The 16140-nt window shown below is 41.0% G+C and overlaps 1 protein-coding gene across 1 annotated transcript in view; it reads left to right on the plus strand.

Annotated features, from left to right (window-relative positions):
* Positions 1-12138: 12138 nt before the first annotated feature.
* Positions 12139-16140, plus strand: part of LOC308236758 (uncharacterized protein C8orf34) — a 266754-nt gene continuing 262752 nt past the window's right edge. Inside the window, exon 1 of the mRNA XM_080646746.1 lies at positions 12139-12587. Coding sequence (XP_080502872.1) covers positions 12519-12587 — 69 coding nt within the window. The 5' untranslated portion in view covers positions 12139-12518. The remainder of the gene's footprint in view (positions 12588-16140) is intronic.

Genomic DNA, 16140 nt, shown 5'->3' on the forward strand with positions numbered 1-16140 from the left:
AGTATTGATTCCATCATCATCATTGAGTAGAATCTATAATACTTAAGAAGCTGTTATATGTATTTATCCAGCTGGCACCTGCATACATGAATACGCATTTCCAAATGGAAACACATTTGCAAATTCATTACTGAACAATCATCTCTTTCATATTAAATTTCACAACAGAAATCATAGTAGATAAAAGGGCAACAGAGCCTGTGCTATCTGTAATGCATGCAGTTGAGGTTACAGAATGAGACTCTAAATGATCATCACTTAGAATTTTAAATACTTAAATATAAAAAAAGTTAGCTAATACTTTCCTAAAATCTTGATAATCTCACATACACACACACACACACACACACACTTCTTTTTTTTTTTTTAACTAAATGCCATACCATAATAAAAGTCTAAGCTCTCACCCAGGCAATCTGACTCTTACAGCAAATAGAGTATGGAATGCAGTTGGTATAGACCTCCTTGGTTGTTAGTGGAAATGCTTCCAGTTGGTAAGATGGTTTCATAAAATAGTGTGAGTCCCTGACTTTTATAGAATTCACAAACTAGTAAGGAAGACATATATACAAATTTGTTAGAAGAGGAAGACAATAAGTATGTCAGTAGAGGTAAATGCACCGTTTCAGTTAAGCACAGAAGGGATAAGTTAGAATGAGTCTGCCTGCCTGGCGAGGTCAGAGCCCCTCACAGAAAGATCATCCTGCTGAATATCTAAGGAAAGCAGAAGCTCTCTAGCCAAATAGAGAAAGAAAAGAGGGCATTTTAGGAAGAAACGGCGTTCTGTGGAAAGTCAGGAAAGGATGAAAAGAGTAAGATCTGATTGACAGAATGTACGTTTGGTATGGCTGTGCAGAATGCATGTGAGAAAGGAGCCTGTCTCACTGAGGGTGAAACAAGGTCGCAAGAAAATTCCAGGTGATTGCAATAGCATGCCGTCACCCAGCAATTAAAACAAACTTTGCAGATTTTGAGGAGGTTCTGCTTATTTGGTTTTGTCTTGACATATATTGTTATTTTTTAAATGTGATTTAATTTATTTTTTTTCCCATCACCATTTATTCTCTTTAAAATATCTAATTCCATCCGTAGGCAAGTGCTCACAGAGAAAAGCACAGGAGCGTACAGATAAAGAACACTCAATGTATTTGAAGAAGGAACCTCAGGCTAAAGCTCTCTGTCTATGTAATTGACAGCCACCTTAATTAATATATTTCAGTATGAAAACGGTATTGGGATATCTGACCATAGAACTAACCAACACCAAAGAAAGACCTGGAGGCATGCACTCCAGAAGGTCCACCATCAAAATACTCAGAAAATCTCAGCAAGATGATCCGTGAGAGCAGTCTGCCACACCATAGCCCCCAGAGCGGCCTTCTGATCTGCCTTTGAGTGCAATACTTTAACAAATGAAAGTGCAATCAAGGCTCACCAGACATTAAAGAAAAGCTTTTAAAAGAGACCCAAACAAATAAATAGGAGCAAACCTCTAGAGGACACAGGGAGCATGTAGAGTAGCAGAAAACTACAGTAATAAATTACTGGGGTACTACTTTCAATGTGATGCCCAGGTAGTTTTTTTTTATTAGGCTGCATTTCCTGTAGAAATGTCTATAAACTTTGGATAAAGCATTTAAAATGTTATATTGTCCATGCTGGGGACTGAAAGATCATTATTAAAATATTCATGGATAATACAAAAACGAATGTTTAATAGTCATTATTCCATTTGATTTATCACATGATTACACAGTACATGCTGTGTCAGATATAGTGTTAAGCATTTTAATAAATAGTAATTCATTGGATCCTTATAGCAACCCCACAGGGATAGGGTCTATTATTTACATCTTCATCTTAGAGATGAAGAAACTGGCTCAGAGAGATGAAGTGACTTGCCCAAGGTCACACAGCTAGTAAGGAACTGAGCTGGGATTCAAACTAGGTAAGCTGTCCAGTCCCTACCATTAATTGTTGTGCAGTATGGTGACTAATAAATACAAGCAAAAAAAGTTTAATAGCTCACCATAGTTGCTAATTTGATTTCACTTATTTTCTTTTTGGTGTCCAACATCTAGGGAATGTTTAAAAATCACTCAGGTGCTGAAAAAGTTCTCAGGCATGTAAGGGTCTGGCAGTACAGATAACTTGAAAACCCTCCAGCTGCAAACACCAAGAATTGATCAATAAATTATAACAGCCCTATAAATACAGGCTGAACTGCTGAGAAAGGCAGGGAAATGGCCTTGGGCCAGAAATGAAGAAGAAACGGAAAACTAGGACAGGGATCTGCAGAGTTGGCACTGTCTGCGTGGTTAACAGCACAGGGGCTGGGATTTAATACACGTGTAGTGAGGGAGAAATGGGATTGAGACCCACACCTTTTATGTGCCAACCCTTCAGTATGTGTGAAGACTCAGGCAAAAAGAACTCCCCAAAGCTGTGGGAAGGATTACACATTTATACAATCATTTTGGAGAGCAATGTGATAGTGTCTCATAAATCTAAATTTGTGCATCCTTATGACCAAGCAATTCTTTTGCCAGGTTTATACCCTGAAAAAAAGTTTAGACCATGGGAAAAATCAGACGTGGATGAGAATTTTATTGCAATGTTGTTTGCATTAAGTGAAAATTTGGAAGAGAAAAGCGAATGAATGAATTGTGCTACCTTCATATAATGGAATATACAGAGTAGTGAATATCAGTGTACTGTAGGCATGGGTCATCAGGGATGGTTCTGAAGAGCTCCACTTTTGTGATAAAGACAAGTTACAGAGTATTTGCGTGATTAAATCTAAGTGCTAAACTGTAGAGAATCAGAAAGAATTTTTAAAATTATAATTCTTAACCTCAAGAAAAAAAAAGAAAGCAAAAGGACTTCTAATAATCCCTGTCACAGAAGCCAGCAACACAGGATTGCAGATGGCTTCCCTTTGGCCCAGCACCTACCCTGCAGACAAACCCTCAAAACAAGTCCCACTGCATAGCAAGAAAGATGGAATGGTGGTTTGTTGAATATTTCCCAAGTATTCTCATTTATTTCACCAACATTCAAATCGACTCAGTATACTAGTAGCTTACTTAAATCTTCTTCCTCTCCGCACCGCATCTTTACCTCTTATTGGCCTAGCCAATTGCCTCTCAGTTCCTGAGTCCACACAGGTGCACATACTCTCAGATTTAGGTAGTCACTTAACTCTCTTGCTTTTAATCTTGCATTTTTATCCCATCATGCTGCTCACCAAGGACTCATGTTTAGGATGTTTATATTTCTGTGTGTGTATTTTATAACAATATTTTTCTCTGTCACACACAATAAAAAAAAGGGAGTCTAGGAGGACCTTGGAACCAGCAAAATTTAACAGTTACTCTTATTTCTTAAGATAACATTTTCATTGAGATATGATTCACATTCCAAACAATTCACTTATTTAAAGTGTGCAACTGAATGGCTTTTAGCATGTTCAGACTTGTGCAACCATCAGCACAACAAATTTTAGAACATTTTATCAGCCCTAAAGGACACCCATTAGCAGTCCCCTCACCCTTCCTCTGCCCCTATGCTTCTCCTTTCCCACCACCCCTTCCCCTGTCTCCTGTTCATCCAGCAGCTCTAAGAAACCACTAATCTACTTTCTGCTCTATAGATCTGCTTATTGTGGCTATATTACATCAGGGGAAGCATGCGGTATGTGGTATGTTGTGGTTTCATTTACCTGGAGCATGTATTAATACTATCTACATTCCTTTTTATCACAAAATCATATTAAATGAACATGCCACATGTTATTAGTTCTTCAAGTAATGGATATTTGGATCATTCCCACTTTGGGGCTTTTATGAATATTGCTTTTATGAACATTCATGTATAGATTTTTGTGTGGGCATGCGTTTTTTTGTTTGTTTGTTTTGTTTTGTTTTTGTTTGTTTGTTTTTAGTATATACCTAGTAGTGGAATTGCTGTGTCATATGATAAGTTGGTATTTAATCCTATGATGAACTGCCAGACTTTTTCAAATTGGCTGCACCCTTTACATACACACCAGCAGTGTACCAAGGTTCCATTTTTTACACATTTTTGCCAACACTTATTGTCTATGTTTTATTTTATTACAGTACTAGAGGCCAGGTGCATGGATGCACTGGTGGGGTCCCTCAGCCTGTCCTGTGGGGATCGGGCCGAAACCAGCTCTCCAACATTCTCTGAGGAGTCCTGGATTGCGAGAGGGTGGTTCTCGGGTGATGCACCACAGAATTGGGCTTCCTCCTCTCTGGTTCTGGGTGTATCATCCGAGAACCACAGCTGCCAAGTTACCGCAGCTTCTCAGCTCCTGAGTTGAGTGTCTGCCCACTGCTGGTCAGTGCGTGTCATAGCTACCAAACGGTCAGACAGTTGCTTAGGCTTTTATATATATAGATAGCCATACTAGTGGATATAAGTAGTATCTCATTGAGGTTTAAAAATTATTTTTCATTAAATTTTTTTGAATTATAGCTATATTTAATACTATTCTGTATTAGGGAGACTATTTTAAAATTAAATATCAGTGAAATATAGGAGGTTGACCATGTTTCCTTGTTCTCTACTTAAATTTTGAAATATTCTTACTGTTTGCTACATTAAGACAAGTTTTTGATACAATGCCATTTTCTTAATGAAGTGAAAATAAGAATAAAAATGTTTTTTGTTTGATAATAATTTTGGCAAGCAGAGTCATCAGGAATGCTGAGAGTAAGGAAGAACCATCCTAACATATATGAAATCTTGGGTTCAGTGACAATGACTTTATATTAAAATATGCATAGGGATATGACTGTGAAGAGCATTTACACACAAAGGGATTTTACAATACATTTTAAAAAAGAGATGTAGCAGAAAACATTTGTCATCAATTTTAGTCCATTGGTTTTCAATGACCACTGACAATTGCTTACTCATGTTTCAGGCTCAGGCTGCAAGATGAATAACTCTCCTTAAAAAAATAAAAGAAAAGAAAGAAAAAAAGTAAGAGAAAAAGAAAAGTGGCAAATTGAAGAGGATAGACTCAAGAAACACATACAGGCAAACCAGTGCTGTTATTGAAACACTATATCTAAATACTTGACAAATACTTAGAATCTACTGAACAAAATCTACTAGAGTTTATTACACATGTAAAAAAAGGGGATTTAAATGTAAGTGATTGAGAAACTGGTTATTGGATATGCCTAATGAATTACCATCACTTATTTATTCTTCCTTTAATTCATTTATTATATACCTATTTTGTTTGTTCATTTGTTCATTCGTTCATTCATTCACTCAATTTTTGGTTTCCAAATCTTCCCAGGCAAAGTTAGCAAGTTTAACTGCTATTACTCATGACCTCATCATAAATCTTTTGTAGTATATGTCAGTGTGATTCCCTGACATGTGTAGAAGCTTAGCATATGCTTAGACATCATAGAATTCTCTGTCTCAGAGTTTCAAAACCTGTTGAGGGTTGGAGGATGAGTATTACCCTTCAGAAATGGACCAACATTGACTTTGGAAGGAGAGAATTTGCTGACTACTTGGGGTGTTATAGTATCCAGCGTTTATTTGCAGAGAGTTTTCTTCCTTTTCTTCTTTTTTTGTTTTAATTCCCTCTAGGCAGTGCAGGTTCCACTCATTCTTCTTAAATGCACACTTAACCTTTAGTGCTGGGGTGTTGTGAGGTGCGTGTTATGGCTGAGCATTAGCTGGCATGTGCAGAGATGCGTGTTGGAGAAGTAGGTCCCATGTTCCTTATTCCTTGGTAGTTGGATGGGAGCAGGAGCACATCCTGTCTCAGGCAGAGTGCCTGGTTCCCCACCCTGCACACCAAATAGAACTGTTTTTCCTCACCAAGTCATCTTTCGTTTGCTTAGTCCCTCTTATTTTCTCCTTTTCAATAAATCCAGTATCATGTTACAGTATTTTGTGACAATTTCTCATTGTCCAAGTTATTTATCTTCTTAACAAAGACTCTCACTTATTGGGATGAAAAATTAAGACAGTATTATTTTGGATAGTATAAGAAAAAGCATGTCAGGCTTAACAATTTATTGATAATATCAAAGGTATCTACACAGTTTGGCATCTGTAGATTTCCTTTAAGTGATTCATGATGTAATGCAAATAAACATGTTATGAAGTTATTGACATGAAGTATTTTAGATGCTTATAAAAATCCCACATATTAAAAATTAAATATTAAAACCTATTTAAATGTGGAAATTAAAGAGATACATCACTTGAGAAGGCTGGGATTTCACAAGCTGGCAGCATCATTTGGGTTCATCTCATTCTCAAGGAATTGGTAGCAATGGTGGTGATAATTATTATGGTACTAGAGGCCTGGTGCATGAATTCTTGCATGGGTGGGGTCCATAGGCCTGGCCAGCAATCAGGGCTGATTAGGGACAGGCCGAACGGGGCCTGCTGGCATGGGGGAGGAACCGCAAGCCAATTGGGGCCTGCCGGCTGCGGGGAGGGATGGGGTGCAGAAGGTTGGCCGCCAGCCCCGAGGAGGGAGCCAGCCAACAGCCCCCTGAGAAAGGGGCCGCGTCTGCCACCACTCACCCCTGATTCCTCATCCAAGCCCGGGGCCCAAAGGCCCCGGCGGGGTTGGGAGAGGCAGAGATGGTCACCAGGATGGGCGCAGAAGGAATGGACGCCAGACACCAATGCCTGGCTGCGGGAGGTCAGCTGTGGGAGTCCACTGACCTACATTGAGCATCTGCCCCCTGGTGGTCAGTGCACATCATAGTGACTGATCAACCATTCATTCCAGTCGTTCCAGTCATTTCGGTCGTTCGGTCGTAACAGTCGCTTAGGCTTTTATATCTTACCTAATAATAGAGAAACACGTAAATTGACTGTACCTCTGCTATGCCCACAGCCAATCAGAATGAGTATGCAAATTAACCCAACAAAGATGGCGGTTAATTTGCATACATACCTGGGTCCTGGGAACCTCCTTGGCACCCAGGTCACTCCCAGCTGGCCATCGGAGGCGGGGGGGGGGGGGGGGGTGCTTCCCAAACCTAAAGCCTGGGGCAGAGGCTTTAGGCTTGGGAAGGGGCCGAGCCTGTGACCAAACCCAGACCATCCAGAAGTCAGCGCTGGGTTGCCCAGCTGCAGCCTGGTGACCCAGCACTGACTGCCCAGGTGGCTGAGACCCAGAAAGTGAGTCAGGGTCTGATCTGCAGCCTCAGCAGAAGCTGTTGATCAGTGTACTTACCTCTCTCTTTCTCTCCCTCTTTCTTTCTGATCTTCACCAGCAGCCAGGCTTTTCTTTCTCTCCTGGCCTCCTGTGGGGCTGCTGTTAAGCCCCGCCTCTTTGATCCGGCCCAGAGATAGGCCTGGAGATGCTGACTGGCATAAGAACCGACCAGTCAGAACCAAAGGTGGGTGCTGTGGGGAGCCAATGGCTGCCTAGGAGGTGGAGCTTTTGATGCTGACTGGCATAGGAACCAACCAATCAGAACCAAATTGGCCAGCAGAGGAGGGCAGTTGGGGGTGATCAGGCAGGCAGGCAGGTGAGCAGTTAGGAGCCAGTGGTCCCAGATTGTGAGAGGGATGTCTGACTGCTGGTTTAGGCCCGATCCCTGGGATTGGGCCTAAAATGGAAGTCGGACATCCCGCAAGGGGTCCCCAATTGGAGAGGGTGCAGGCTGAGTTGAGGGAACCCCCCCCTCCATGCATGAATTTAGTGCACCGGGCCTCTAGTATATAGATAATTACAATAATAACAGTATTAGCACTACCCTTTATTGAATCTTTATTGTGTTCCTGGCCCTGTATTGAGTGCTTCCTGCATTGTCTCATGTAATCCCTATAATAAATGTAGGAACTAAGTGCTATTTGCCTTCACTTTACAGATGAGATAGATTAAGTAGCTTCATGAAGATGGCACAGCTGGTGGCAAAGCCTAGATTCTGTCCTGGGCTAGAACTCCAAGGTCAATGTTCTCAATGATTGAAATTGATAGCCTCCCAAATAATGTGTCCCTCCCTTTTAGCTGGACTTGAACCACTACTTAACAGTAAACAAGAAAATGCTTACTAAATTTTACTGAGGAGCTATTAAAAAGAATCAAATTCAGTGGAGACTTATATGGCCCTTCACACATACTAACACAGATATGAGCCATGCTCATGCTAACCACAAATCTAACAGTATTTTAGTATCAGTATCTTTGTAATTGAAAAGACACTATAATATGTGAAATGATAATAAACATTCTTGTATTAGAGTCAAAATATACTCTGGTTATCTTTTGAGTTGTTTCCTGAAACATGTACTTTGAAAGTTTCCATATATAGAATATCCTATGGTGTAATAAGTTAATGTAGTATGAACCATAATTATCTTTCTTTTTCTGATAATTCAGACTTTGAAATCAAATTGCATTAGGGAAGTTTTTCACTCAGGACTATTCCATGTTTCCACTTACCTGCTCTATCTTTTCTGTCTCTGATGTAGCCTCTCTGCCTTACAGCTCAAAAATCAAAATCCTGATGCTGCACTGTGTTCTTTGGGCAGGTGTTTGTCCCTGTTACACTTTGGCAGGGCAAGAGATGCCGGAAGGGACAAGTGTGCTTCAGGCTAGTAGTCTGATTCCAGGAGCCTGTATAGAACTTCTCTGCTCTCTGATTTCAATATTTAATTAATTTGAAGGAATTACATTGCTAATACTTCCTAATTAGGTCAACTGGCCTTCACCATTGTTCTCTTGTCTCTCATCAAAAACCATTATGTAAGGTGCTGTGCAAGTTGTCTTACAAATGAAGTTAGACAAGGGCCTTAGTACATCCTATAAACTCGATTCTGTGTATTTGTCAATTATGCTGACAGGCGATCCTGTAACACAATGAGGTCAAACAGTCTCAGAGAAAATGGCCTTTTCATTCTGTACTTAAGCCAAATAAAATAAATAAATAAATAAATAAATAAATAAATAAATAAATAAAACAAAAGGGAAAGGATCATAAGGGTGCCATGTTATGGGTGAAATGGTTAAATTCAATCTAAGACGATGGTTCCTTTTCAGATTATCTTAAAGGGACTAAATGAAATAAATTCATAAAATGTACAGCAATAAGATATTAATTAAATATCCTATTAAAAGATGTTTAGGAAGAACCTACTATATGACAATATACTGTTACATACTGTAAAGTATAAGAGAATTATTAAGATACAGTTCATGATTTTGGTGAGTTTGCAATTTAAAAGAGGGACCAAGATATGCATGTAATTGATTAAACAAAACAAAATAGAACAAAATGCCAGGTGTTAGAGGCAAAATTTACCCTGAAAGAACATAGCTGGGTTGAACTGATCTGCTAAAAGGTAATCAGTTCATCCACCTGCAATTTATTGAGTGCCTACTATGTGACAGGTCATGAGACAGCCCTTCCTACTTAGGGACAATGATATCTGCAAACTAAATTCTTGACTAGTTTGCAGGTTACTGGATAGAGAATTAAAATAGTTTCAGATTTGGAGTTAGAAAAACCTGAATAAAACCTGTCTTTATCAATTATTCATTGGGTGACTTGGGCAAATAACTTATAATTTTCTAACTTCACTGTAGAAATCAGAGGGTCATCTTTGATTCTCTCTTCCAATTTCATCCTAAAAATAGTTAATTAACAAATTTGTCTTCAGATATTTCTTGAATACATTGTATCCTCTCTATCTACACCAAGTCCTAAGGCTGGTTCTCGTGATTTGTTTATGGATTCTGTCACCCAAATTGGTTTTGTAATCCCTATCTCATTCTTCCATTTATCATGAATGTTGTAACCAAAGCAATTTTTCTAAAACTTTTACTGACTCTGTATAATACTCCTCTGCTCAAAACTAGTCACTTCTCATTGCCCAAAATATGCAGGTCTATACTCTGAACAAAGCAGTAAGACCTTTAATGAGCTTTCCTCGCCTTACATTTTTAACCTCACGTGCCAATCTTCCTCCAACCACACCCTATGTTTCTCTAACCCCCAATCTGTTTTGTGTTTCCGTGCCTTTGTACATGCCATTTTTTTTTATGCCAAAGCTTAAATATTATCGGCATCCTCACTCTACCAATCCTATCTGAAAAACTTTAAAATATTACTCTTCCTTCAACATGTTGCTCAAACACCATCTCCTTTATGAAGCATTCCTTGGTGATTCTGGCACAGGTAATTTTCCATCATCAGTAAATGCACAACATGTTTTATATATCTATTGTATTAGCACAGTACTTTTAATGTCATTTTTTGTGTCTGTGCCTATTGCCTAGACAAGACTGAACACCTGAGAATAAAGACAGGGACTTTCACCTTTGCATCCTCAGTCCTAACGTAATGTCTGCCATGGAGAGGCTGTGCCATACATATTTATTGTAGTAATGACATCAGGTTTGGGGATAAGTGGAAAGAACCAAGAAAAGGAGTTAGTATTTGAGGTAGGCATTGAAAACTTTCAAAATATTTCCTGAATTTTAAAAATGTAATTTTGGGGTATTCAGTGTATTAACATACACGAATGTATATATTTTTATGATTCTCCCATTAATATGTATTTTGTCTTTTCTACCCAATGCCCCCATGCAGTGCTTTGAGAACAGTGAAGACTTAGTTAGCATGTTAATTATCTGATTTTTAAAAAACATCCTACTAATGTCTCCTTGATTTCAGAAAAGCACCACTCTGATTCTTCAGTGCTATGTGGTATCAAATACTTGGCTTTTCACCTGGGTTGTATGTTTAATTTCTTCTGGACATGTTTAAAAAACATGAGGAAGTACAGCTTTGATCCACAATGGAAAACACATGACAACCCCGAGCACCTCACTGCTATTCATTTTAACTCTCCCTGGGCAGATCACTGAGTGGGACAGTCAAAGTAATACTTGGGCATCTTCCCACTCCAAACGATGTCTCTTTATGTTTACCAGCGAGAGTGAAGCTCTTAGGTATCTTGGAGAATTTCATATCTGAGTTATTTAAATGAAATTAATGATACTTTCTGGGATATTCCATCCTTAACTATTGCACGTTTTCACATAAGTATATCATTTAAAATACAGGTGAAAAAAAAACACTGATGATAATAAACTATGAATTACAGAAATCCAGAACACAGTGAAGAAAAATAAATCTATACTGTTACAGTCTGCTTCAAGGACAGTTATTCCCTTCATTATAAATCTTCATGTTTATTTACATAAATCTTTTTTAGTTTGGTAGCATGTCATGGTTAGGAGCCAGGGAAATTGTCATTGGAAGCCTCAATGGTTTTGGTTTTGTTGGTGTTTTTTTGTTTGTTTTGTTTTTGTGTGTGTGTGTGTGTGTGTGTGTGTGTGTGTGTGTGTGTGTGTTTTCACAGAGAGCTCTGGGAAGAAACCTGTGTTTGTAGATCTTCAACTTGGAAATCCCTGCATGATAAGGAAGGTATTGGCTAAATTTGAGTAGGTCATGTAGTATCTACACGAACACTGTTCAGTGGAATAGGGTAGCATCTGAGATGCAGCCATATAATTAGACAAAGACATGATTATGTATGGGTTAGGAAGGCAATCTGGGAAGGGAGGACTGGCTTGCTTTGATCTCTTCTTCCTGTCCAAAGCTGAAGGGTTGCTCCCAACCCTTGGGAGTTTTCTGCTGGGCTCTCAGCTTGCAGTCGGCCGGTCCACTTGCTCCAAGCCAAGTCAGATTTTCCAAAGGAAGGTAACTTCATTTTCGTGGCAAACCCTCAGACCCACGCACCTTTTCACAACCCTGCCCTTCTCGGACCCTGAACCAGTGTAGGCAACACAGGAGCTGGCGAGGAGAGGTTCCCATGGGGTGGTGGGGACGACCCCCTTGCGAACTGCATTTGCAGCTGCCATATATTAGCCAACAAGCACCAGATTTATATGCACTTTGAAAGAAGCCCCTTCACCATTGGCTTTTTGAGCAGCGCTGTCGCTAGGGAGCGGCGGGCAGGGCGAGCACAGGCTGGGGAGAAGCCCGGGTTGTTTGTGCTGTAACCTGGGAGAGGGGCACACGCAACCTGCACTCTGCACGCGGACACACATTCTATGCGCGGTGCAGTCCCTGGCCCCCGGCCACCAAAGGCGCCCCCAGGTGCCTCTCTGGGTGGAGCAGCAGCTCCCCGCTAGCCTCAGGCCCCCTAGTCCCCGCTGCTGCCGCCCAGAGGAGAAAGGCACCGCTGCTCCAATTCCCGGGGCGCCGCAGCCAGTGCCGCGCAGCCGGAGCCAGGAGCCTTGGGGGCGGTGCAGCCGGAGAGCGCAGTGAATGAGTTCCCCCCGCGTCTCCGAGTTGTCTGAGTTGGCGGCGCTGTGCGGGTTACCAGGCTGTCGGCGCCCCATTCGCTTACCCGTGGCCGGGCCAAACCCGCACGCCGGGGAGCCCAGGCTCTAGAGCTCCTGTCCCAGCCCCAGTCAGGGGAGAAGGCGGGCGAGCCCCAGGCAGAGGCGCGTTCAGCCCGCACTCTGCTTGGCTTCTGCTGTCTCCATGGCGTCCTATCAGCAATCCCGCATCCAGGCTTACCTGGAGAAGAACAAGATTGGTCCCCTGTTTGAGGTAAGGCACTGTGGAGGAAGGGGTGCCCAGCCAGAAGCAGATCACCTGGAGGGAAGGGGGAATAGAGACAAACGCGCAGGAGGGGCGCCCCTGTGGCTCCAGGTCACTGCTATCCCTGCCGCCGGCCAGGTGTCCTGGAACACAGCGGGCTGGCACTTCCCTGCTTACCTGGGCGCAGACAGGTGAGCGCGGCAGGGCCCAGCCTCAGCCTGGCAGGGAAGTTTGAGCCATCTGACTGTCCAGCACTCCAAGTCACGCCCAAGACCCTGACAGACTGAGGGAAGGTACACACGCGCGCGCGCACACACACACACAAACACACACGCACACACGCACACACACACACGCTTTCTGGAATTCATGCTGTCTCGCATATTGAATTTTTAAAAATGTGGGCAGTAGTAGAACCGGGAAAGGTGGAGGAGGTGCTTAGCAGTGGAAGGAACACGGTTAACAGGGAGAAAGTGGAACTGGTAAGGAGTGGGCTTGGGTAGGTGCGGGCGTGTTGAATGAAATTGTCAAAGGGAGACGCTGACATTGGGGTCTGGATGAAAGGAGAGCATGCCAGACACTACCTGGATGAGGGGGAGAGGCGGAGAAAGGTTCAGGAAAAGCACACACGCATTTATGGGAAGGAGACGCAGCTCTGTGCTGTGTTCTCTTGCCAACAATATTGGTGACAAAAATACGGTAGGAGCAAGGAAGAACGGGAGGACTCAAGAAAATGAGAATGGGAGACGGAAACCCTGCGCGGGCCAAGTGTCCCACCGGTTGCCAAAGGCTGGGCAGATGTGGAGGCAGGAGGGAGGGAGGAGGCCACTGTCCCTTCTCCTCCAGGTTGAACCTCCTAGCTAGGCACCTGCAGGCATCCAGGGGCTGTGGGAGGGTTCAGATACCCTCGCTTGCCCTTGCAAAAAGCAGTTGTGGCCATTCTTTGGGGTGACATGTCCCTGGCCTCTGATTGGGGCTGAAGTGCAGCAGCGGGGAGAGGTACCCAGAATGGAGCAGCTTTTCTAGGACTTAAGAGAGTGAGAACAACAGAGAAAACAGTGATTCAAACTAATGCCTCAACACAAAAAGGGAGACAGGGACGAGGGCGTGCCATCAGATAGGTCTTTTCTCTAGGGAGGAGCGGTTTGAAATAACCAGGATTGCGCGATCTCTTGGTTTTCTGTCCATCCTTAATGCTGTGCTGTCTTGAAAGACTGGCCATAGTTTCTGCAGAAACTCACTGTTGTGTAGTCATAACGTCCTACACTGTGTGAATTGATTCTTGTTTCTGCTAAAAGTGTTAGCAAAGGAGGTCCAAATCCAAAAGCAAAGTAGAATTGCTGAGCTACTAAATTCCTTTACCTTTAGTGAAATAATTGGAGACTATAGGCAAGCCCATGTGCATATTTTTAAAAAACAGAAGCATAATAACCCTTTGTGGCACATTGTATTAATTACATCAAAAGAAAGATAAAGTAAATGTATTTAGAGTGCTTCTACTCTCTTGGAATATGTACAATTTACTAGGGTGAATAACTGAGTTGTTTTTTAAATAGATTCTGTTCTCAGCATATTTTAAAATTCTGAAGAGTTTCTCCAAGTGATAATAGAGCTTGGAATGTATGTAAACTTTCTACATAATTAGGAAATAAATCCAACTTCGTATTTATCAAGTCCGCATTTTAAAAAAATGCTCGCCAGCTAGTTCTGCACTGATGAGATTAAGTTTTGTCAAAATTTTCTCATAAGACTTCCTCACTAAAAAACAATGACAAGATTGTATGCTTTATGGACACAGACAACAGTGTGGTGATTGGGGGAGGTGGAGGAAACTATGTGGGGGAGGGAGGCGATAAATGGTGATGGATGGAGACTTGACTTGGGGTGGTGAACACACAATGCGGTGTACAGGTGATGTGCTAAGGAATTGTGCACCTGACGCCTATGTAATTTTGTTAACCATTGTCACCCCAATAAATTCAATACAAAGGGAAAAATGATGTGCTTTGATTTTTGTAGATTTTGTTGATGACGTGTTACATACATCCCATATGTAGTGATGAGTAATTGATTTTTAAGGATTGATGTGCACTTTTAAAAAGTGAAGGGAGAAAATGGATACGTTCTCTTTTAGGAAAAGCAGGTCTTTATACAGTAATTTTGATCTTTAGAGAGCTCAGTTTTGAGAGTAGAATTACACATACTTCACAAAATGGAACAATCTCACCAGCTTGTAGTTGCCTATTTCCTCTCATTCTAAAACCAGAGAACTTGGTGTAGCACAGATGTTGTTGGTCTAACCTTCTCCTCAGTGCTCCCAGCACTTTGGTCAATGGTTCTTTTTTTTTTTTTTAATGTATTTTATTGATTTTTTTACAGAAAGGAAGAGACAGGGATAGAAAGTTAGAAATATCAATGAGAGAGAAACATCGATCAGCTGCCTCCTGCATACCTCCTACTGGGGATGTGCCGGCAACCAACGTACGTGCCCTTGACCGGAATCGAACCTGGGACCCTTCAGTCCGCAGGCCGACATTCTATCCACTGAGCCAAACTGGTTTCGGCTGGTCAATGGTTCTTATAAGAACTGCTCTGGAAACCAGAGGGGGAGCCAGGAGTTCAAATATAGTAAGAGGCACAGATTATTATGTATTTAATTCCTGGACCACATTTTAAGAAACAGTGACATAAGCTAAAATCTCCTTTTCTCAGACACTCATTGAAATGGTTAGATGTCTCCTAGTTTTAGTCTATGTGCTTTGTTGTGATTTTTTGTGTTTGTGCTGAGGTAGTGGAGTTGGTGAAATAAGTTTACTTTTGTTTTGAAAATATACAAGACCTGACATTATGTCCCCTTTACAGATTTTGTAAATTTGGAATGTTTTGTTTTTATTTTTATTTAAAAAAAAAAAAACATATTGGAATGAGGCATCTCAAAGAGAGCACGTGAATGTTATTTTAAAACAATAGCAAAGGTCACATACACTATTATTGAGGTTACTTGTATCCTGTTTTGTTTTGTTTTTCACCTGGATATCTTATTTACTTACTTGCTGGTTTATCTCTTACTTAATTTTTTTTTATTTCTAACATCTTATCATTTGCACACAATATGGTGTTTCAAAAACTACTTTAAATTAAAATGAATCTTATTTCCAGATGATTTAGTAGTGTAAGTTTATGCTACCTTTAAATATGATTGAAGATGTTTTGAGGTATTATAAAACTATGCCTAGAAATTATTGCATTAGTCTTGGATAATGGTATTTTAATCAAATAATATGAAGATTTAAGATGAAAATGGTAGTGATGACTTGCATTCCACAACTATTTCATATTTTTGTACGATGTAACACTTTCAATATTCTGTTGATTTATTCAGGGCTGGCAGGTAGGGAAGCCTGGGCATCAATCTATAAGGAATGCTTGACACCACTTCAATAAATTAACACTAAAATCCCATTTACTATGGATTTCCACACATAGTTCCTTAATTGTGACATGGTTTGTCTCCCACCAAAGGGGAGTATTTTTGCAACACACATAGAGAAGAAGCATAATG

Source organism: Plecotus auritus (assembly GCF_963455305.1).
Source record: "Plecotus auritus genome assembly, chromosome: 11".
NCBI lineage: Eukaryota > Metazoa > Chordata > Mammalia > Chiroptera > Vespertilionidae > Plecotus > Plecotus auritus.